Source organism: Vombatus ursinus, unplaced genomic scaffold (assembly GCF_900497805.2).
Source record: "Vombatus ursinus unplaced genomic scaffold, bare-nosed wombat genome assembly UNPS02014780.1, whole genome shotgun sequence".
Classification (NCBI taxonomy): domain Eukaryota; kingdom Metazoa; phylum Chordata; class Mammalia; order Diprotodontia; family Vombatidae; genus Vombatus; species Vombatus ursinus.
The window spans coordinates 1,117,942-1,141,511 of NW_020954558.1; the positions used below are offsets into that span (position 1 = coordinate 1,117,942).

Genomic DNA, 23,570 nt, shown 5'->3' on the forward strand with positions numbered 1-23,570 from the left:
GTGTGTGTGTGTGTGTGTGTGTGTGTGTGTGTGTGTGTGTGTGTGTGAGGCAATTGGGACTTGTATCAAGTGTCTGGTCTGAGAGCGGATCTGAACTCAGGTCCTCCTGACTCCAGGGCCAGTGCTCTATCCACTGCACCATCTAGCTGCCCCCATCATCCACTATTTTGCCCCAACATTTTGACGTCTTCTTTGAAAATAAAGGCTAAACAACAGTGTTCTTTCAGTTACTTTAATCTTTTTTATAAAGGGACCCTGGTCCCACTGTCTCTCTTCCCCTTACCCTTGATCCCCTCTTCTTGTTTCTAGCCTCTTTCTCTTTATGGTTTTGTTTATTACTTCATTTTTCCTGCTTTTGTCTGGTTAAATATTTCTTCCCTCTCTTTTTTTCCCCTCTCCATTAGTCAGGTGGATTCCCCTTTCTTCTCCTCCCCTTCAGCTAATCCCATTCATTAGTTAAAAAAAAAATTATTTTGTGTAACTTTCGGGAAACGATTTCTTTCATTCTCTTCAATTTTCAGCCTTCTCTTTCTGTTTACTCTAGACTTTCATTCTCTGGTCTCTCTTTATTCTGTATTCTTCATGCAATTACAGCTTCTAAGGTATTGATTGTAGGCTGTGCCCACTAGGCACTTTCTGCTATTGCCCTGAGGGCTTACCCCATGGATTCCCCTTTTCCATTGTGCCTCACTCAGAACAATTTCTATTATTACAGGTGTCAGAAAGGATACTGCCCCATGGTAAGGTGTCTTTCTCCACTCCCACCTCCTTTCCAATGACCTATACCCATTTTTGTTGACCTTTTTTTTCCTTCTCCATTTGACTAGAGATCTCCTTGTGTTCATGCTTTCCCACTCCTCCAGGCTTCATTTGTCTCTAGGATTTCCAACTCCCTCACTCCCCAAACAAGTTAACTTTTCAGACACAGTATCCCCCAGGCCTCATCCAGTGTAACCTCCTCATCTCCTTTGACTCACAGGAGCCTTCATCAATGAAATCCCCTTCCACCTCCAAATAAGACTTTTTTTCCCCCTTTCCTCCATTTTTTAATCTTTCCTCCCTCATCCTCATCCCCATCACCCTGTAGGCTCTTCTCTTTCTGAGATCACAGAAGTCATCTTCCTCTCATCACTAGGATTTGATTTGTCCCCAGTACATCTCTCACTCCTCTCTATTCCTCTGTTCCCCATATTGTAATAAAATACCACAAAAGAAGTATTGACTTGTAGGTAGGGTGTCACCAGGTTCCGTCCATAATGCTACCTCTTCCCTATTATCTCTACTAGATTTCTGAGTTTGCCTGTCTCATTGTATACTTTTAGAAAGAAGTCTTTTACTGATCTTTCAGCTGTTAGTCTGTTTCTGTTGTTGCTTCCTGCATTTGTTTGCTCTTTCTGCATTTCTGTTGTTTAGGGTGTGTGAGAAACAATCTTTTCAGTTTTGGTTTTCTTTCTAAAAATGTTTCAAACTCTTCTTTATTATTGACCTCCATTTTTTTTTTTGGTCCTATATGGTTAATCTCAGATGTGCAAAGGTCACCCTGGGCTGCATCCTAAGCTCCGGTGCTCTTCAGAACACATTATTGCATTCCCTCCTCATTTTTTTCTCATGGCAACAGAAGAGTCTTGCATTATATGAATGTCCTTTCCTTTGTATTTGAAGGTCTTTCTCCTGATGGCTCTGTATCTTGGAATTTACAGTCATGGGGTTTTCTGGAGTGATCTATGAATTCTTTCAATTGGAATTTAATTTTTTATGGTTAGAGGTTCTGGGCCATTCTTTCCTATTATTTCCTTCATTACAGTGTTAAAGTTTTTCATTCTGTCATGACTTCTGGGAGACTATCCCATCTTCATCTTTGAGATCAATATGTTTTGCTTGCATAGTGATTATATTTTCTTCTAATGTTTTTTGTTTCTATTCTTTTAGATTGTCCTTTACTTTTGTGTATTTGTATTCCCAATATATTGTTTTCTCTTGTTTCTTAATGAGGCTTGCCATTGCTGATCTGAGTTTTTTTCTTCTGCTCATTATTTTGCTGTGCAGGACATAAATTCTGCTCTCATAATTCTCACTTATCTTTTGAACCACTCAGAAATAATGTGTTGTGGTTCTATGTTCTCAACTTCCACTGTCTCACCAAGTGCTGGATCATTTTCCTTTCTTTTGCAATATTTATTCATAGAAGTTTGAACTTATTTACTGCATCTGGAGGTCACATTTCCTTCTGTGGCTATTGTTATTTTGTGTTGATTCATCTGTTTATCGTTAAAGTCTTTGAGATATCTTCTTCCTAGAGTGATAGGTATGTTCTTTTTCTCCCCTTATTTTCATTACCAATCACTTTTCACTCCCTCTCCTCTGATTGTGCTTTCCTTGAAATCTGGATCACAAAGGTCTCAGCCTCCTCCTGCACTGGACAATTCATGGTTCACCAGGCTAGGTGGTCAGAATGGGCCATGGATTGATGCTGCTCTACTCCCTCAAGCTTGACGGGGAGCTGTAAAATTCCCCATGTGCAGAGTGTCCCATCCTGGTGACCTGTCCCACTTCCTCTGTTCCTTAGTTTTCTGGCCAAGCAATGGCAGTTCAGAGCCTGCTTTAGAGTCTGCTTTTGCTGGCATTGGCAAAGGCTATTTTCTCCAGCTGGGTTTCAGTCCCTAGCAGGCTCTTGTTACTGAAGGGCTACAACCAAACTGGTTGTGTGGTCCAAGGAAACTTCCATAGCCTAGAACCAGGGGAGGGGGCTCTGAAAAGAATGAGGGGAAACTGAAGTGCAGGGGTGGATTTTGATGTAAGTTTGTGTTATGTCCTTGGATCTGCTAGTACAGCCTCACTGCTAATAGAGTGGAAGGTGGGGGAGGTGAGTGAGTAAGCTCTGAATGAACCTAGGGTTAGTGAGCATCAGTTCCTAGGGTTTTTCAAACTTTTTTTTGGATTCTGAGTGTTCTAGACCATGAAAACAGCAAAAGTTGCTTTATCTTTGGTGCATAATTTCTGTTTTGGAGAGATCTGAGAAGTCATGGGGCTTGGAGAAAATGTCTGTTCTGCCATTTTGTTATTCATATGACCTGAAAGTCTGTCACAAGATCTTTTTGGATCTGGCCCTAGTCATGCAGTGTGGTAGTTTTCCTTTATAACTTTTTTCATTTGCCAATTTGATAAGCATGCTAACTATGACTTTAACCAAGTCATTGAGAAAAATGTTAAACAGCACAAGGCAAACACAAATGCTTGCAAACATGCACTGTACACCTCCTTCCAATGTGAGACACAATTGTTAATGATAATTGTTTGAATCTGGACATTCAACCAGTTCCAAATGCAACTACTTGAACTATTGTCCAACATAGTGTGTGAGACTTTATTGAAGTGATAAAACTTGTTCTGCTTGACCCCAGAGGACAGAATTAGAAGTACTGGGTGCAAGCTGTGAAGAGGAAGATTTAGTCTTGGTGTTAGGGAAAGCTTCCAACAAACATTCTGTGTTCACTTCCTACTTAATAGAAGTCCTTAAGCATACACTGAATGATAACTTGCCAGGCATGCTGTCAAAGGAATTCTTGTGCAAGTGTGGGTTGAATTAGATGCACTAGGTGGAGCAGTGGATAGAGTATAAGAAAGACCTGAGTTTGAATCTTACCTCAGACCTTTGCTACCCTTCTGACCCCAGAAAAGTCACTTAACTGCTTTGTGCCTTGGTTTCCTCATCTGTAAAATGTAATAATAGCACAAAGGATTACTGAGAAAATCAAATAAGCTAACATATGTGGAGTGCTCTGCAAACCTTAGAGCACATATATAAATGCTAATTATTATTATTATGATTTCTGAAGTGGTTTCCAGCTCTGAGATTCAGAGTGTCCTATTAAGCCTCATATCTCTAGTCACTTACTAAGGGCTACGGAGATTAAAGTCTGACCCTCTTTCCACTATACTGTTTCAACACACACACACACACACACACACAGAGGGAGAGAGAGAGAGAGAGAGAGAGAGAGTCCCTTGTATCTGAAGTCATGAAGAAGTGGTTTTCTTTTTAGAAAATCCAAAGTTTAGCTAGGAGGACTAGACTTTTTCTAGAGAAATTCAGGGAACCCCTAGAGCTCATCAATATTTGAAATGTTTCCCCTTCAGCTTTCCCTTCTGGGTCCTTTCTGGATTCCCGTATGCCAACAGGGATGACTGAGCATAGACCTGGGAGTAAAGAAAGCCAGGTAGGTCCCTAGGACAGAGTACAGTGTCCTGGCCCCTCCTCCTACTAACTAATCCCCCTCTGGATTAGCCCCAATCCTTCAGGGTTTTCCTTGGATGAATTTAGGCTACAGCTGCCTCCTACTGGGACATATTGGTTATTTTCTGCACCAGGAGGAAGGAGGGATCTGGCTTCCTCCAAGGCCAACACATAAATTCCTGGTTTGGGCAGTTTCTGTAAAATAATGGACCTCAGCTTCTGGCCTGAGTATGTCTTAGTGAAGGTGTGGGGGGCAAGTGGCACCATCCAATGAAGCCTCCTACCTCCAGGCAGGATTTTAGCTGCACTTCTAATCTTTTCCAAGAGAGAGCATCTCAAAGGGTTTAGGGAATGACCCAGGAAGGTGCTTACTGACCACTAGGAGTCCTGGCCAGATTCTCAGGAAGAAAAAGGTCAAGGAAGTCCCCCAGAAAGGGTTATCTAGATGCGTGTGAAGTCTGGGAGCTGGGCACGAGCCCATTTAGAGTCTGTGACCCTGAGCGTTTTTCCAGCTGAGAGACCAACATGAAGAGAAGGTATGAGAGAGAGGATTAGATTTTTTCGGGGGGGAGTGGGTTGGTGGCATATGGTCTTAGTGATTTGGGTGAAACTGATGTGGCTGTGTCTGAATCAGATTTGGGATAACTCTTGGTTTCCCCACAAAGATGTGGTGCCCTGTTAGTGCTGAAGTGCAGGGAGGAGAAAATACAATGGTAGAAGGGAATACTTTAGCAGAAGAGAGAAATAATAACTCCCATTTCTAGAGCCCTTTAAGACTTACAAAATTGCTTTCTTCACAAATAACCTATGAGAAAGGGTATGCAAGGAATATTTTTTCCTATTTATAGATGAGGAAACTGAAGACCAGTGCCTAAATTGAGATAGTTTAGTAAGGATTAGAGTCAGGAGAGGCCTGAGTTCACATCCTGCCTATACTATGTTGCGCTGTCTTTCTGTGGTGATATCTCCTGTTTCCTGATTACTTTACCCACGTCCAGTTACATCTGGTCTAGGTAACCACTTTGGGTGGGAATGGCCCTTCTCTGAATTTAGGGGGATTGTGCCCATCAGATTATGGAATCTTTGTGTCTCAGGATATAGATCTAAAAGCACAATCCAGAACCCTCTGGGCTGGTTTACACGTGCCTGTAAGGACAAGTGATAAAGGGGGATAGTTATTAGTGAGCTGTATGTCTGAGTTCCCTTATGGAATCAAATAAGATCGTATTTGTACGGTTCTTAATACAGTCCCTGGCACATCCTAGGTGCTTAATAAATGCTTCTTCCCTTCCCCTTTTATTCCAGATATTTCTAGTTCAAGAGGCAGTTTTAGTGTAGTGGAAAGGATATTTAATTTGGAGTTGAAAGATCTAGGTTTGATGTCTTGTTTTAGAACTAGTTGGGTAACACTGGGCAAATGATTTAACATTGTTGAGCCTCAGTTTTCTCACCTGTAAAATAAGGATAATCCCAAACTGTCTAGCTCATAGAGTTGTTTAAAAAAACTCAAATGAAATTATAATAGCTTGCATTTATATGGTGCTTTGCAGTTTACCAGGTACTTTGTATGATTAAAATTAATTATAATATTGTTACTATTACTATTATCCATAGGCTCCTGTGTGCTTAGCATCACTTTTTGCCTTATAATAGCAGGAGGGTGGGCATGAGTGCAGGAGGGTAGGCATGAGTGCAGGCCATAAATAAAAAGCATTTCTATTACCTTAAGCAAACCCCAAAATCATTACTTCTAGGTCTTCTCCAAGTAAGATTAGAGAGTCCTAGAAGTTCAGGATCTTGCATCATAGTTCTAGGTATGGTCATAACTCCTCCTGCACCCTCCTAACAGACATAGGGGATATAGGAGGAGGCTAACCCTACATAGTACCTGGGGGAGAGGGAGAGATGGATGGGTGGAATGGACTTGGAGGATCCATGGCTCTAATGTCATAAGACCAGGTAAGGAAACTCCTTCTTGGCAGACATTACCAAGGGTTAGATTGGTTTGCCCAGGGGAATTGTTGTCTTGAGCCTTATGAGAGGGCAATTCTTACTGTTAGTTCTGCCTTCTTATTTGTAGTTTTCCCATACATATTGACTGTAACAGACCGCAGCCTATCTATGTAACATTGTCTCAGCTCCTTGAAGTCAAGAACTCTCTGTTAAGGTGACTAAAAATACTGTGCTAGGAACATCTGGACGTAGTATACAGACTTATAGAATATCAGAGTAAGAAGGGACCTATTAGAGTATATATAAAATGGGAGGGGGGAATGAGAAACATTGGGACAATGAACAAATTGAGGAAACTGAGGCCTAGAGAGGAGAAAAGTTGCATAACTAAGATTTGAACCTAGGACCTTATCTCCCAAGGCTAGTGCTTAAACTGTCCATCCTTCAGATTTTATATGAAAGGCCCTGCTCAAAGGCCACCATCTCCTACATGAAGCTTTCCCTGATTTTTTTAACCCTCTATTCCTTCCCTTCCGCACACCCCCAGTGTTTGTTGGGGTTGGAGTTCAGGAGCAATTCTAAATACAGGGAAAAGTGAGTAAATGCATACATGTAGTAAGACATGTTTAGACTACTCAGTGATTCCCTATTGCCTATATATCAGGCTGTACCCTGTACCTGCACCCTCATCTTTCAAGCCTTTGCAGTCTGCCTTTTGCTTTTATATAGGGGAGGGGCAGGAGATGAGTGTGGCTGCTACATAAAGGCCCTCTACAATAAGGCCCCACCCTAAAGCTTATGGACAGGGCAGTGGTGTTACCCTGTTAATATGGCCAGAATGGATTGGAGAGGGAGATATCAGAAGCATGAGACCTGTTAGGAGACTGTGGCAGTAGTCCAAGGAAGAAGTGGACATGGAGAGAAGGAGATGGTTGGGAGACCCTATCCTTGTAGAGGATAAGGGAGAAGGAATGCCCTGGCAGTTATCAAGCCCTACTGACTCTGCCTCTTTATTATTCTTTCAACTCTTAATATCTCTTTTAAAGCTTTTTTTGCTCCATCTGCCTGCCAAGACATATTTAGTTTTGAATATAAGGGAAACATCTGACCATGGCCCTCCCTTGCCTCAAGATATAAAAATGTAAAATGACTTGCCCACAATCACCCAGCTAGCTCTCTAACTCCTAATTCTGGGCCTTATTCCCCAAATAGCTATTTGAATTACCTGTTTCACAGTGTAGTTATATAAAAGTGAGCTATTATAGGAATAAAGACATATTCATTGTGACATGACCATGAGCTTATTTCTGACTCAGTGTTGCCTACAACTCTTCAGGCAGACCTTTTGATACTGAGGGATTTCACAGAAGTAATATTAAAGTACAAACTCAGCATGATGAATGCAAGCATGTGTCATATTGGAATCTAGCAATCTTACATCTAACTCATTTTGATGTCAGCCTACAAGTGTAAAGGCAGATATGAATTCTAATCTCAGGACCCAAGCATCACAGTAGGCAATCCACTTTATTTGTCCCTACTAGTAAAACATAAGAGATACTAAAGATCTTGCATGTGTTCTCATGAAGCCCCAAACCCTGTGGAACAAAGTGTTCTTTGAGAGATAAATTGTGAATAATAGGAGCCATGCTAAAAGAAATTACTTCCAAGATGAGCTTTTAAGGGTTTCCCAACTGTTCTAATCCAGAGTGTATCCCTACAATAGAAAACAATCAAATAACTCTCATTTATGTCTTCTCATGGCCCTAGATCAACTTTAAGCATTCCATCCTGCCATGTTTTAAAAGTAGATCTTGGCCTTAGTTAAGATCACCTGATATGGTGCCCCTAACCTTTAAGGGTGGGTTGGTTTGAATGGATAGAGTAAGGAGAGAGCATAATTCACACCCTACTAACAAGTAGTGGTGGGAGTGAACAGGGAAAGCATAAAGGTGCATGGAATGTTATTCCTGAGATCAGCTGTTAACCGCAACCAAGCAGGTCTCAAACGCTTGTCCCTTGCTTCTTTCTATTCTAAACTATCATTATGACCCCATCCTTTAAAGATTGCCTTATCTTACTGTATCGTGTCTCTGCTCAAGAATCTATGTCCAGGGTCACAGGAAGCCCAGTGGAGGTGTAGCAAGGTGAAAGAGGGCAAAAGAAATTGGTCTGCCCTATTCCCAACTGGCCTGTAGAGCCTCATTCTGTTAACAGAGGCACAATTTGGAAGCTGTGGCATCTGTCTCTATGGCCACCACCCTAGTTGAAGTTTTCATCTCAAGACTAGATTATTACAGGAGATTGAGCCCCTAAGATTTATCAAGATTAGAAAAACCAAAATATCCATTGTCAATGATTCAAAACAACCAAGTGGTCTAGTGGAAAGAGCATTGACTTTAACGCAAGCTTCTTAGGGGCAGGTATTGTTTTTGTTTTGTTTTCATGATTCCAGTGCCTAGCACATCATCTTATACACAGTAGGTGCTTCACACACATCTGTTGAATTGGATTCACATTCTTTCATTCCAAGTTCCTTCTCATACACTTACAAGCTAGTTGCCTTGGATAAGCTACTTCTCATCTTGCAGTGAGGCCCAGAGAGGTGAATGAGATTTGTGTTAACTACCTCACAAAGTTGTTATGACGAAAGTGTTAAAAATACAAGTAATTGTTATTGTTATTATGATTACTATTGCTGTCATTGTCACCTAAAAATATTGTTCCCAGTGGTAACTGATGATTAACTTGGGTGATTATAGGTGAGCTATTACGTCACTGCTTACTCCTCACTACCATAAAATCTTTTTATGGTGAAGAAGGAAAAAGGCTAAGCAGGGGGAAAATCAGTAAAATAATAAGAATTGCTAGCACTTATATAGCACTTTAAGGTTTGCAGAGTACTTTGCAACTATCTCATTTTATCCTCATAACAGCCTTGGGAGATAGGTGCTATTATTACTCTCATTTTACAAATGAGGAAACTGAGGCAGACAGAAGTTAAGTGACTTGCTCAAGTCACATAACTGGTAAGTGTCTGACATCACATTTGAACTCAGGTCTTTCTCACTCCAAGTCCAGTTCTCTATTCACTTTACCACCCAGCTGCCTCTTATTTATATCTTCATAAATAAACCATCCCTACAACATAAAGCTAAAGCTGTAAACCTAAAATTGCATCTCTTTGAAAGGAAAAAATACATACAGTCACACAATGAAAAATAACTGTCTCCCCAGTGCCTTGTGTAGTGCCTTCCTTATATTAGAAGCCTAATATATGCTTATTGAATAGAACAGACAAGACAACAGTGAAATGGTACCTACCCACATTGTATCTGGGGAAAATACTATGCATACAAATAAGTAAATGAAAAATAAAATAAAATACATACACAGTAACTTGGGGGGGGGCACACTAAAAACTTTAAGAATTCTCAAACATCTCCTGTAAGAGGCAGTAGCTGAGCTAAGCCTTGAAGTAGCTGAGGATTCAAAGAGGCAGATGTGAGAAAAAAGAGCAACAGGTTTTATAGAAACCAGATTGACAAAAGAGGGGGTGTGTTAGTTGGAAAAGGGAGAACCAGTGGATGTAATTACCATATGCATCCAAATTGAAGAAATATGTTTTTTGAATGAGTATTTAATCATCCTCCTCTTGATCGTAGATTCTGCCAGACTCCTCAGTATGGAAGGGAAACTCAACAATCTATAGTTTCCAGAGGGGAAAACTCCACTGGGGTGGGGGGACACACATGAGTGGATCCCATCACACCCACCATGTTCCCCTCTCAAAATGCCTGCTCCACCCCCACCTCTTTCCTGCTGACTGGCATCCCTGGGCTGGAACCCTTGCACATCTGGCTATCCATCCCCTTTGGCTCCATGTATTTGGTAGCTGTGGTGGGGAACATGACCATCCTAGCAGTGGTGAAAGTGGAACGCAGCCTACACCAACCCATGTACCTCTTCCTATGCATGTTGGCTGTCATTGACCTGATCCTCTCCACCTCTGCCATGCCCAAGCTGCTGGGTATCTTCTGGTTTGATGATCGTGACATTGGACTGGATGCCTGCCTGACCCAGATGTTTGTCATTCATTGCTTTGCCACTGTTGAGTCAGGCATCTTCCTGGCCATGGCTTTTGACCGCTATGTGGCCATCTGTGACCCACTGCGCCATACCACTGTGCTCACTCATGGCATGGTGGGCCGCATGGGACTGGCTGCTCTTTTGCGGGGGGTACTCTACATTAGCCCCTTGCCTCTAATGGTCCGTCTGAGACTCCCTCATTATCGAGCCCGGATTATTGCTCATTCCTATTGTGAGCATATGGCAGTGGTGACCCTGGCATGTGGCGACACAAAAGTCAACAATCTCTATGGCATGGGCATTGGGTTCCTTGTTCTGATCCTGGACTCACTGGCTATTGCAGCCTCCTATGTGATGATCTTCCGGGCTGTGCTAGGACTGTCCACCCCAGAGGCCAGGCTCAAGACCCTGGGGACATGTGGGTCCCATATCTGTGCCATCTTGGTTTTCTACATCCCAATTGCTGTCTCCTCCCTCACCCACCGCTTTGGACACCAGGTGCCTCCCCACATCCACATCCTGTTGGCTAATTTCTACATGCTTATCCCACCCATCCTCAATCCTGTTGTCTATGCTGTCCGAACCAAGCAGATACGAGAGAGGCTTCTCCGAATCCTGAAGGCAGGAGCTCAGCTCAGGTGACTACCCTAATGGGAGTATCCAAGGAAATCAGGCTATTTATAAAAAGCAAGGACCTTCCACTCTCCATATTTCCCTTAGGACAAAAAACACCTTTGCAATGCAGTAGTACAATTATGGATGTTTAGGACTTTCTGATTTTGAAAATCAGCTAAGCCAAGTGTTGCATTCCTTTCATCGTAGTGTTGATGGAAAAAAATCACTATTAACCCTTCTACATCTCAGTTTCTTCAACTGAAAAATGACTCTTTGTGTGAGCTTGGGCATGCCAACTTAAACTCAGAAGGCCAATCTGGACACAGATCCAGAAGACCTGAGTCCAGGACCCTTACCCCAGACTCTCTAAACGTTCTCACATTTTTCTTTTCTCAACACTCAATATAATGTGAACTTGACTAGTCTCGAGGGAAAATATCCTTCAAAGTGGAAATTTCAAATTTCATATTGTTAGAAAGAATGATTGATTTCCTCTGCAGTCATAAGGCAGGGGAAGTTATACTTTGGAGGCTTCAGAGTAGTAAATTAGAGTGACTATCTATGAGTCTGGGTGTGTTCTGTGCTGGAAGGATTGTCACCTATCCACCCACCCTTACTACCTTTGGACAACTATTAACAACTTTATCTGTATCTTCTCCCTCTTCACAGGGCATTAGGGAGAGGAGCCAAAGTCTTAAAAATGTTTGGCTAAAACCACTTTCCACCTTGCACAGCCAAACAGGAGTGAGGCAGAGGAGAGGGCTGGAGGCAGACAGGCCACACATTAGTCAGTTGGGAAGTCCATCAGATAATACACATTTATTAATCACTGTGTTATAAGTGTGCTAAACCCTGGGGATACAAAGAACAGCAAAAACAATTCTTACCCTCAAGGATCTCACATTTTAATGAGGGAAACAACATGCAAACAACTATATACTTACAAGATATCAACAGTGAATATGGAAGGTAATCCCAGAAGGAAGGCATTAGCATTAAACCAGAAAAGGCTTCTTGTAGAAGGTAGGATTTGAAGGAAGAGGGAAAACATTTTCTCTCACACCAATCCCTTATGGATTTGAAGTCACTCATATTGAGACTTTATTCCTTTTTGATAATATAATAATTTCATTTGATCACCAGCACTCCACAGCTTTCTTTTAGACATTAAGTCATCATGCAGGGGTCAATATATGACCAAAGAATAAAATGAAACATAGGGAAGGGAAATCCCCCATATTGATTCTGAAACTCAAATCTCAAAGGAGTCTTTAAACTCTGCTTTCCACACTCCCTCCACATTTTCCTTTTCTACAGAAGGATTTAGAATCATCCTGGTTATAACAATTTATTTCTTCCTAGAATTAGACCTGTCATTTACTTAGTGGTGGAGTTGGGATTAGGAACTGTGTCAATTTGGGTGGTCCTAGAACCTTGGCAGGGGGGACTATCTAGGCCAATGGTATCAAATTCAAATAGAAACAGAGCCCATTAAACCCTACAAAAGGATCCCCAATGGTCATATATTGACTTTAAAAAAACTCATAGATGTTATCTATGTTCTCTTTTATTTTTATTTTGCTAAATAGTTCCCAATTACATTTTAATCTGGTTCAGCACTGGACCTATGGTGGCCATGTGTTTGATACCTATGATCTATTTCATCCTGTACCTGAACTGGACTCCTCTCTGCACTATTCTTAACAATTGATCATTTAGCTGTTACTTGAAGCCCTCCAATAATGGTGACTGCTTTTCAAGGAGTTCTAGTTTTTCTGACTCCAAGCCCAGTGCTTAACCCACCACACCCCACTATCTCCTTTGTGGTGTTTATTAAGAGCTCTAGACTCTCATAAGGTTGACAAAAATTTCTTGTTGGTATAAGCATTTATTAAGTGCTTATTATATACCAAGCATTGTGCCAAGTACTGGGGATAGAAATACAAAGAAAAAGAAAGGCAGAACCTACCATGAACCATAAGGTTTCACGCCAACCCCCTATTCTATCACTTCCTTTCTTCAACCTGGTCCCTTTTCTCTTCACCACTGACATTTATTAGGGTATTCAAAGGCTCCTGTGTCTTTCCTTGGAATTATGGGAGTAAGGCCTCAACATTGCTTTAACCTTCATGCTTCAACCATGGAGTCAAGTGCCAAAGCATCCTCATCATATATGTGTGGGTAGGTATGATTTATGCTAGTGCCGAACAGAGTTGGCTACCTGTACCCTGGTTGGATGGAGGGGCTAGACTAAATATAATGCATGTGAAGACCAGTATCCTTATATTGTTGCTGTTCAGTCATTTCAGTTGTGTCCAACTCTTCATGACCCCATTTGGGGTTTTCTTGGCAAAGATATTGGAGTGGTTTGCCATTTCTTTCTCCAGCAGTAACTTTATAGTAAGCCCTTAATTCTCACTGGTTACAACTTTTCCTCATCACCTTCTCTTCATAGGGCTACCTTTCAACCATAAAGGAAGTCATAATCTTTAAAAGTAAGGTATTCAGGAGATACCTTATCAGAAGTTTCCCCCCTCAGTCTTAGATGATCCCACGTGTGGAGTTCATTTTGTTCATAGTCTTTATTCCATTGTTGCCAGCCTCATTGTCCTGGAAACTAGTCTTTAGAGAGGGCTTTGCTTAAGTAGCTCCTACCCCCAAAGTGACCTCTGAAACCTGTGCTTAATCCTACCCATACCCTTGTCATTATTAAGTGTATATCATTCATATCAAGAGCTTGAGAAGCCAGTTGCTCAAAAGTTTCTTTATGGGTACAGCTATGACTTTGCTCCAGATGATATATAGTACCAACCCTGTATGCATAAAGACAGTACTGGGTTGTGTCCACAATGGATATACCCTGTTTTCTGGGAGTTTCTGGTCCATGGAACTTGGGGCAAGGAGCTATGTGTGTTCAATATAGCTCCTGTCCTTGGGGCTAGAGTTGGGACTCCAATACTGATGGCACCTAAATAGACTAAACTCAGTCTTGGTCAGGGTCACACCCCACTGCCCCTTCTCCTCTTATCCCACCTGTGGGAATGGACTTTGCATTAACTCTAAATATACTCATTGAGACTACTCTGACTCAGTGCATTGTTGAGTTATTTAAGCTCATATCAAAGTGAAATAGACCCTATCCTCAGGGAGCTTACCAGTCTATAGGGTGGATATAAAAAATACAGAAATATCAAATTATCACTTGTATCACACTTAAAGGCAAAGAATAGATCTAGACAAGAAATTTACAGGGGGTAGAAATCACTTTCAACTGTATTTCAAGGATGGAAAAACAAAGAAGACTTCATGGATGAGGTGATCCCTGATTTGGACTTGAATAATAACAATAATGATGATAAAAAGAACAACAAAGGTTTATAGAGTGCAATAGAGATTTGCAAAGCACTTCACATATATTTTCATTTGTTCCTCAAAATAATACTGGAAGATTATTGCTATTATTATCCCCATTTTATAGATAAGGCACAGAAGTAATTTAGGCAGCACCACGTTGCCAGTAAGTGTCTAAGGCAGGATTTGAACCCAGGTCTTACTAACTCCAGGTCCACTCTAACTCCTTTTATTGCACCACAGAAAAGTTTCTAAGAGGAGATGGAGAGGAACCATAGGTCATGTTTCAGATATAGTATGGGTGGACTGGCCAATGGAGACGATTATAACTCAGGGATGTGTACTGTATGATGACAGACAGTTCTCTAATTGGTTGCTGAAGCCAGAACTGATGACTCAAGGGTTTTGGCAAGAAACTGGAAGGAGGCTCACTGCAAGCTTCCATATAATCACCTGGACTGAAACCAGGAAGGGAATAACTGCTCATGTTCCAAGGATTACGTAGCCAAGAGGACAGCCTATGCAAATGCATAGAAGTAGGAAGAGCTGGTGTGATATCCACATACCAACTAGTAATCTAGCATGGCTAGACAGAGAGATTAAAGTGATTTTTGGTGGGCCTTGATGTCAGTCTAAAGAGTTTTAATTTCCTAGGCAATAAAGAACCTCAAAGATTTTGAGCAGGGGAGTGAGATATTCAGACCTGTAGCTTTTGAGGATTGTATTCACAGCTGTTTGGAGAACAAATTGGACAAGGGAGAGATTGGAGGCAAGTAGGGTATTTAGGAAGCTATATTTCATTAGTCTGGACAAGAGGAGATGAGGACCTGAACTAGGGTGATTGGAATGGAGAGTTAGAGATGTGTGTGAAAGAAACTTTGGAAGTAGAATTGATAAAACTTGCCAACTGAGTGATACAACCAAAAGTAAGCCTGTAGTGCCCTCAGCCTCCCAACCTGGGTGGCTTTCCAGAGGTCAGGCTAAAGTCAATTTCTCACTTGGCCATCTTCTCAAACATCTAATCCACTTAGCTGGAATCCTCTGCTAATTTTTGGCTTCTCTGTGCTAAATTTCAGAAGCTATGAGGTATTTTTCCCACAGGAGGCCATTCCTACTGGCTTGTTATAGAACAAAGGCCATTGTTATGCAGATCCCAGCCAGCCATACCTAGTCAGCCTTGACCACAAAAGCTGGCTCACTTGGTAACATTTGAAGGAGAGAAATAATGTTCCTGATTCCCCCTCCTCCAGAGATCACTGAATACAGAAATCATGAGTTCATTCCACACACATTTATTACATTCTTACTTTGTTCAGTGCCCTGTTCTGGTGGGGTGAAGGGGTAGGGCATACAAAGTTTAGATAAGACAGGGTTCCTGTTTCCATAAAGCTCACAGTGTAATATGGGGATAAACCCAAACAAAAACTGTTTTGCACATCTCTATTTCTTTGCCAATCTGTCTCCACTTGCGCCATCATTTTGTTTCCTCTTCCTCCAACGTGAACCCTGTACCTAAGTTGTCTGGCTCTGATAGCCACCTCCTCAACATGGAGATAGTGGCTGCCTGTACTTGAGCCATTATCCTTTTCCTCTCCCACCTTTTTCCCCACCCCAACACACACGGCACACTCCCTGTAACCTTTTAATTCTGTTCCCCAGTTTGGATATGTGGCTGAATCTTGTCTGGTAAAAGGCCTTTCCTTCGCTTCCCAAGCATTTCCTCACCATGCATTCACAGTCACAACTGAACTTCATCCCTCTTTTGGGGAATGACTAAACAAATTGTGGCACATGAATGTAATGGAATATAACTGGGTCATAAGAAATGGTGAATGTGAAGAATACAGAGAAACATGGAAAGATCTACATGAAATGAAGCAGAATGAAGTAATCATAGCCAAGAAAACAATTTACACAATGACTAAAACAATATAATGGAAACAGCTGCAAGACAATTAAAAGTGAACACTGAACAATTACAAAGAATAAGTATGGACTTGAAGAAGAGATAAGGGAAGACACCCCTACCCAATTTTTTGTGACAGGTCCACAGGTTTTGAACTTTGCATAGATTTTCATATTATTTCAACATTTTGATTAGTTTTGCTGATTTAATTTTTTTTTCTTTAAAAATTCTTTGTTAAATGGGAGGGCTCTCTGGGAGGCTGAAGGTGAAGAGAAATGGAGAAATTTAGACATTGTAAAAACAAAAGATATCAATAAAAACTTGATTTATCAAAGAAGTGAGTGAGAAAATAAAATGGAGGCCCTAAATATAGATGGTTTCTTAAGAAGTTTGTCTTAGATAGAGAAGAAGTATAGGATTGGGGGAAAGAGGGGGTTAGCTCTCAGTCGAGTTAACAGTTAAGTTTTAAGTGTGAGCAATTATACATGGAAAATTAGTAAATGCTGCAAATCAGGGCTTGACGTATCATTTTGTTTATTGTCTAAACTTAAGAAAGTGATGAAGAAAATGTTAATAATTCAAATTAAACTTAAAAATGTCTTAGCCATATTTTTCCCTTTGAGAGAATCATTTACCAGCACACACCCCTACTAGGAAATAGTTAACAAGGTTATCAGAATTGTAAGGTTTGTTAAGGTTGGAAGGGACTTGGGTGTATTTGTAGGTAGCAGGGAAGAACTAGAAAATTTGGAGAAATTTAAAGAGAGAGAGAGAGAGAGACAGTCAGACAGAGACAGAGAGACAAAGAGAGACAGAAAGACAGAGAGACAGAGGCAGAGGTGGTTACATTGAGGACAATCTGAGAAGATATGAGATCAAGAGTAAAAGTGTTGGCCTTGGCCTTGAGAAGTTCCACCTCGTCATCAGAGACTGGAGCAAAGGAAATAGTGAGGGATAATGTCAAGGGTTGTAAGATGGGAAGACAGGGAGAAGAGAGAAGTTGCAGTGAATTGACTTATTTACTTTAATGATAGATGAGGCAAGTTCCTTAGCTGAGATAGTGGACTGTGGTAAGCTTCACACAAAGAAATTCAGAAAAAAGAGAATCAAGTTGGGAGACTTAGTTGGATTACCTTACTGCAATGAGGTTGAGATTAGAAATCATCTAGGAATTTTCACAAGGAGGAGGTATTCAACCTGAAAAAAAAAAAAGCTGTTGCATGAGAAAATTATCTCAAAGGATTGATTTTAAAATACTTAAGGACTTTTCTATCTGGCTGACTAGGTATGGCTGGCTGGGATCTGCATAACAATGGCCTTTGTGCTATAACAAGCCAGTAGGAATGGACTCCTTTGGGAAAAATACCTCATAGCTTCTGAAATTTAGCACAGAGAAACCAAAAATTAGCAGAGGATTCCAGCTAAGTGGATTAGATGGCTCTTTACATAACCTTAACACTAGATTCTGCAGAATAGGAGGGATGAGTTGACCCAAACACATGGGTGACCCAGTCATACACATTTACTACATTCTTTGGTTGTACATGTTCCTTGCATGTACCCTACCGCAATAATGGTGACATAATTTGTAAGAGTATCTACACCCTGTGCTTATGAAGAAGGATCTTTCTCATTACTTATTTTAGTATGCCATGAAATCAAATAATTTTTTTTTTACTTTTAAATAATATGGTTACTTGTTGGCCGAATAAAAGTAAACACATTGGTGGGAGTTCATAAGCATTTCAAAAGCTTATGAAATCATCATTTCAAATAAATGCTAACCCAAAAGGAACCTCCAAATTAGACTACTTTCTGGGAGCCCATGCATTTGGGGGACCTTAGAGGTTGTATATATACTTACCAGTTGTTGTTGTTTGTGTCACTATCCTAGAGGAATGTCTAGTGCAGAATTCAAATGGAGAAACAATTACATATGGATGGTGAGCCTCCAAAATGCTTCTATTTACATATGACATTGTGCTGATTACATCAACTCTGAAATGATGCATAGTCTTCTAAATGGGGCTATACTGTTCTGTCCTAAATATCCACTCAGAAGATAAAAACAAACAAAAAACAGATGGATTAAAAATGCCTGTTGTCCATACTGACATGTAGATGGATGAACAACACTACAATGGGATAGAGAAATCAATCAAAGAGTAGTAAGATTGCCCTACTTGCAATGAGTATCAGATGGAGAGCAGATAATATAAATTTGTAGTGTACTAATCTACCAAGACTTAAGACTGAGGGAATTATGCCAATGAATTCCCTTGTATTTCCTAGTACTGAAGATTTTCAGAGTTAGAAGGGCTGTTAGAAGCTAATAGAGCTTTAGATTTCAGCTATACACAAATGAATTTATTCTGCTTGACCTTCAAGGGCAAGGTTACAACCAATGAGTAGAAGTTAGAGCGATATAGTTAGAGTGATATGGATTTTCTTCATAATCATTCTCTTCTGAAATTTGGAGATCTGTTATATTCCATGCTCCCATTACCACCTCAGCCCCACATCAATTTTCTCTCTTCATAGGCTAACCATCTCCAGTTCCTTCAATCATTTTATCCATGATGTGGTTTTGAGTCTCTTTCCTATCTTGATTATTCTTTTCTGGCCATGCTTTAGTTTGTAATTGTTTTCCCAAAAATATACCCTCCAGAATTGAAAATAAGATTCCAGCTGTGATCTGACAAGGGCAAAGGAGAGCAGAACACTCAGCTGTCTTTGACCTAGACACTAAGCTTCTACTAATACAGTCTTAGAGAATGTTAGTTTTCTTGGATGCCACTTGAATCAACAATGTGAAAAGGTTTATTGCTTTGGTTTATTTTCTGACAGCTGATAATCCAACTTTTCTTTGGCTTAAGGAAAAATTAACAAGTGTGAACATTTTCTCAAAACACCAAAAGCCAAGCCTTAGTTATGGAAGGCAGGATGCTTTATGGAATAAGCAATGGATTGGAAATCAAAAGTAGAAAGGGACTTGAATCTTGAGTCATTCAGGATCATATGGTAAAAGGTGAAAGTACTTTCGAACTCAGTTTCTTTATCTGTCAAATGAGGGGAAGTGGACTAGATAATCTCTAATGTCCTTTAGGATGTTAACATTCTATGTTCTAAGGTCATTTCCAGATCAGCTATTCTGCAATTTGCAATTAGTTAAGTTCATGAGATTTCCCTGTATATCCTTGGAGACAACCAGTGTTCTAAATATATATTTACCTGTAGTAAAATATTGTTTCTTGGCTCTCTCCCAAGCTCTCTTGGTGCCAAAAGAAGGATATAGACAGAGATCTGAGACCTGAAGGAGCCCTAGTCAAGGGAAATGGGCAGGGGAGAGACAAGGCCTTTGGGACTGAGAAAAGAATATTGGTGCTCACACCAGAATGACTAGTCACATTCTCCAGGGACAATTGTGTATCAATTTAGATGAGCCAGTTCCCTGGGGACCAAACCTGCTATTTTCTACAGGGGAGGAGGAAGAACTTGACCTTGCCCTGGCCCTTCCCCACCTTGGTCCCCTGAGCCAAATGCCCATAAGTTGCTGGCCTAGGAAGCACCTACAGAGCACTACAGATTCATTTTTCCAGTGGCTGCCACCACTTCCCATGCCTCCATGTAGGTAAGTGTGCCCTGGTCTGGAGTGGGATGGGAGGAGCAGAAGCCATCCAGAGGGAAGTTCAGGCATCTGTGTCAGCATTGGAAAGGAACTTCACAGATCATCTGCCCCAGGCCCTTCTATAACCCTGAGGAAGGTTCACCCAACCTCTCGTTGGATCTCTAGTGATGGGGAACCTATAGTTTTCACGAGGCAGCCCAATCTCCTTGGGGAAGTTCTATTTAAAAATCGCCAGAGAGATAGATTTTAGGCTCACTAGAAAGAAAATCTTGCTCTTGTTTGCTCCTCATTCAGCCCTTAGGAACAAGCAGAACTCACTGAACTCCTCTATTCTATGACAACTTTTCAGATATTCAAAGACAGTCATGATACTTCCCTGAATCCTCTCTTCTCTGAGCATTTATTCAATAAGCATTTATTAAATGATTACTCTATGCCAGGCACTGTGCTAAGTCTGAGTATACAAAGAAAGGCAAAAGATAGTCTGTTTCTCAAGGAGATGGTGGTCTTATGGGTGAGACATGTAAACAACTACATATAAAGAAGATAAATACAGTATAAATCAGGGATAATAACTGAGGAAAGGTACTAGCATTAAGGAGGATTGGGAAAGGCTTCTAAGAAAACTAGGTAGGCAGAGCCAGCAGTGGCACAACCCAACTAGAGCAAAGATTGTTAATATGGTATCCAAAGAGTCCTTTGGGGTCTATGGATAGATTTTAGGGGTTCTGTGAGCAGGAATAGAAACAAATTACATCTTTATTTTCACAAACCTTTGAGTTCCTTGGTAATCCTATATATTTTATTTTGTGTATTTTAAAACACTATTTCGAAAAAGGTTAATAGACTTTTCCCGAGGGGTCTAAAGGGGTCCATGACAGAGAAAAGGGAAAGAATCCTTGCTCTAGAGGCTGTTCACCTGGGGAGTTTTCCAGTCAAGAGGCTGAAGGAATGGAAGTGGCAAGTAGGTATGGGAGGAGAAGAATCAAGGGCAGGTCTGGGGCTGGCTCAGGGCCTGAGTGCACTGTGGAAGATATGTAGCTGTGGCTGGACCAGACCTGACTCCCCTGGAGTCAGGCAGTAATCAGTAGATACTCAAAACAGCCTCACCATTCTATGGACTATGTGACCAGAAGATGGTACCCAACAGAGTGATGTCATAGAGAAAGAACAAGAAGAGGCATAAAGGCACTGCCTTTGGGAGAGAGAGAGACAGAGACAGAGAGAGACAGAGACAGAGAGAGACAGAGACAAAAAGACAAACAGAGAGAGACAGAGACAGAGAAAGGAGAGAGAGACAAAGAGAGACAGAAAAGAAATCTCTGTGTTTCTATATCAGAATGATAGTACACTCTATGCCTGAAATCAAGAGACTTTGCCTCTGGTGAAAAAACTCTCTGAACTTCTCAGCTAGATTAGTCCTTGGACAGAAGGCAGACAGTCTACTATAGGTCCAGCACTTAACAGCTTTTGCAGTTTTCTAGGGCTAGTCAGAGTTTACTTTCTATTGGCATAGAACTGAAGAGCCTAAGGTCACTTCCATAGCACAATGGGCATTGAAAGAGTACTTTAGGGGAGGCTCCATTACTAATATGTAGTCAAGGATCTATGACTCCCTCAGTATAGAAACTCTCTTTACCCATGCAGATCTCAACCCATCTATAACTAAGGAGATAAGCGTATCTTAGGGAATTGCCTGAGCCTCAGAGAAGTCAAATGATTTGTCCATGCTCTCGTAGCTAGTACCCATCAGAATCAGAAAATGTGAGTAGATCTCTTTGAATCAAAGCCCATACCTTTATCCATTATGCTCACATTGTCTCCTGTATTTCAGTAATAATTTATTTCTATAGCTATTAGAAGAGGCAGCAGGTCATAATGGAACTGCTGGAATCTGAAGATCTAGATTTGAGTCCTGCCTCTGCCCCAGTCAACCAGTCAATAGGTATTTATTAAGCATATAGTCTGTCAGGCATTGTACAAAGCAATGGGGATACAAAGGAAGTTAAAAGACAGTGCCTAACATTCAGAGACTTCCAATCTATACTAGCCAAGTGAACCTGGGCAAGTCACATAACCTTAGTGTATCTGATAACTATCTAAGAGAAAGAGCAAGGAGCTGATCTGCATTGGTAGATCAGTATTTGATTGGAAGATTGTCAGAAGAAATTCATCACCAGAAGCTCCCTAAGCTGATGAAATCACAGGTCTGATCATCTCTGCCCCTTCCCCCCACTCCCACCCATTTCACCCTTTTAGATCAAAGTCCAATATTCTGTCCTGACAATATCCTGACTCTGTTACTATTTGTGCTAATATTTTCATCAAACCTGGAAGGGACAGCTCATACAATCTGCAGATGATACAGTAACTTACATAAAGGCACGGAGAGCATGTTTGGTAGCGCAGCACAAAACACACGCGCGCACACACACACATACACACATACATACGTACACAAACCTTTACAAAATATGCAATTGTTTCCTCTTAGCTTACTTGTATTTTCATGGGATAAAAGATTTGTAGCTGGAAGGGACTTTACAGGTCATCTAGTTGCTCCTCATTTTTATAGATGTGGAAAACGGGACTCAGAGAAGTTGTGACTTACCCAAGGTCACCCTGTTAGTAGCAGCAGAACTGGAATTCAAACATAGATTGTCTGATTGTAGAGCCGGTACACTTTCTAGTTTACCTAACTACCTGTTTAGCTGTCCCTTTTCACAGGGAAAGAAAGGGAGAGTGACTGCTCTCCTGTAGCATAAGACTGACCCTTTTATGGTGACTTCATCTTCTAAAGAGCCCTAGCCAGACCCACCTTTGGGCTTTAAGAGTTTCTCCCGGTGCAGCCAGAGAACATTACAACACTACTTCTGTCTAGAGGGAATCACGCCCAATGCCCAGGGTGAGCCTGGGCTAGAAGGCATTTCCTTTTTCTGGTATATCTACATGTGTTCCTGTGCCAAATCTATATTTCCACTGATACAATCAACTATTTTCTTATGGGCAAATTTAAATAGAAATGACTTTGCTGACAGAATGGACACTAATAATAATGGTTCGTGTTTACATGACATTTTAAATTTGTCCTTTTTACAGTTAGGGACATACACAGCGAAATATGTATTATCAACAAAGTTTTGACACATAGGAAGTGATTAAATTTGCACTTTTTATAATTAGGGACATACACAGCTAAAAATGTATTGTCAACAAAGTTTTGACACATAGGAAGTGATTAATATATGCATTTTCACTCATTCATTCCTTCATAAGTGCCTAGTATGTGCTTTGCATTAGAAACTTTGCTCTAACGTTCTGTGATTTTATGGTCCTAAAATGGCAATCAAGTTGAGTCAGCAAACATTTATTATGCACCTACTATGTGCCAGGTACTATGGTAGACACCAGGACCACAAAAAAGGGCACAAAATAGTCCATACTCTCAAGGAGCTTACAGGCTAATGGAAGATACAATATGAAAACAACTATGTAAGAATAAGGTAGATAAAGGATAAATCGTGGATAGTCTCAGAAGGAAGGCACTAAGATTGATTAAGGAGAACAGGGAAAGGCTTTTGCAGATGGTGAGACTGTAACCGAGACTTGAAAGAAGCCAGGTAAGTTAGGAAGTGGATATGAGGAGAGAAAAAGTTCCAGGCAAGGGAGACTCCCATTGCAAATGCCAGACTCAGGAGATGGAATGTCATGTGTGATAGCAAGGCTATCAGTGCAATGACACATTGCTTAATATATGCAACCAGAGAAGGGAGTGATTAGTACAAATCATCTAA

At 40.9% G+C, this 23,570-nt stretch overlaps 1 protein-coding gene across 1 annotated transcript; it reads left to right on the forward strand.

The window, feature by feature from the left end:
* Nucleotides 1–9,949: 9,949 nt before the first annotated feature.
* LOC114046000 (olfactory receptor 52M1-like) lies at nucleotides 9,950–10,918 on the forward strand. The gene has a single exon (XM_027866217.1). The coding sequence runs from the start codon at nucleotides 9,965–9,967 to the stop codon at nucleotides 10,916–10,918; it is 954 nt and encodes a 317-aa protein (XP_027722018.1). The 5' UTR covers nucleotides 9,950–9,964.
* Nucleotides 10,919–23,570: the final 12,652 nt, after the last annotated feature.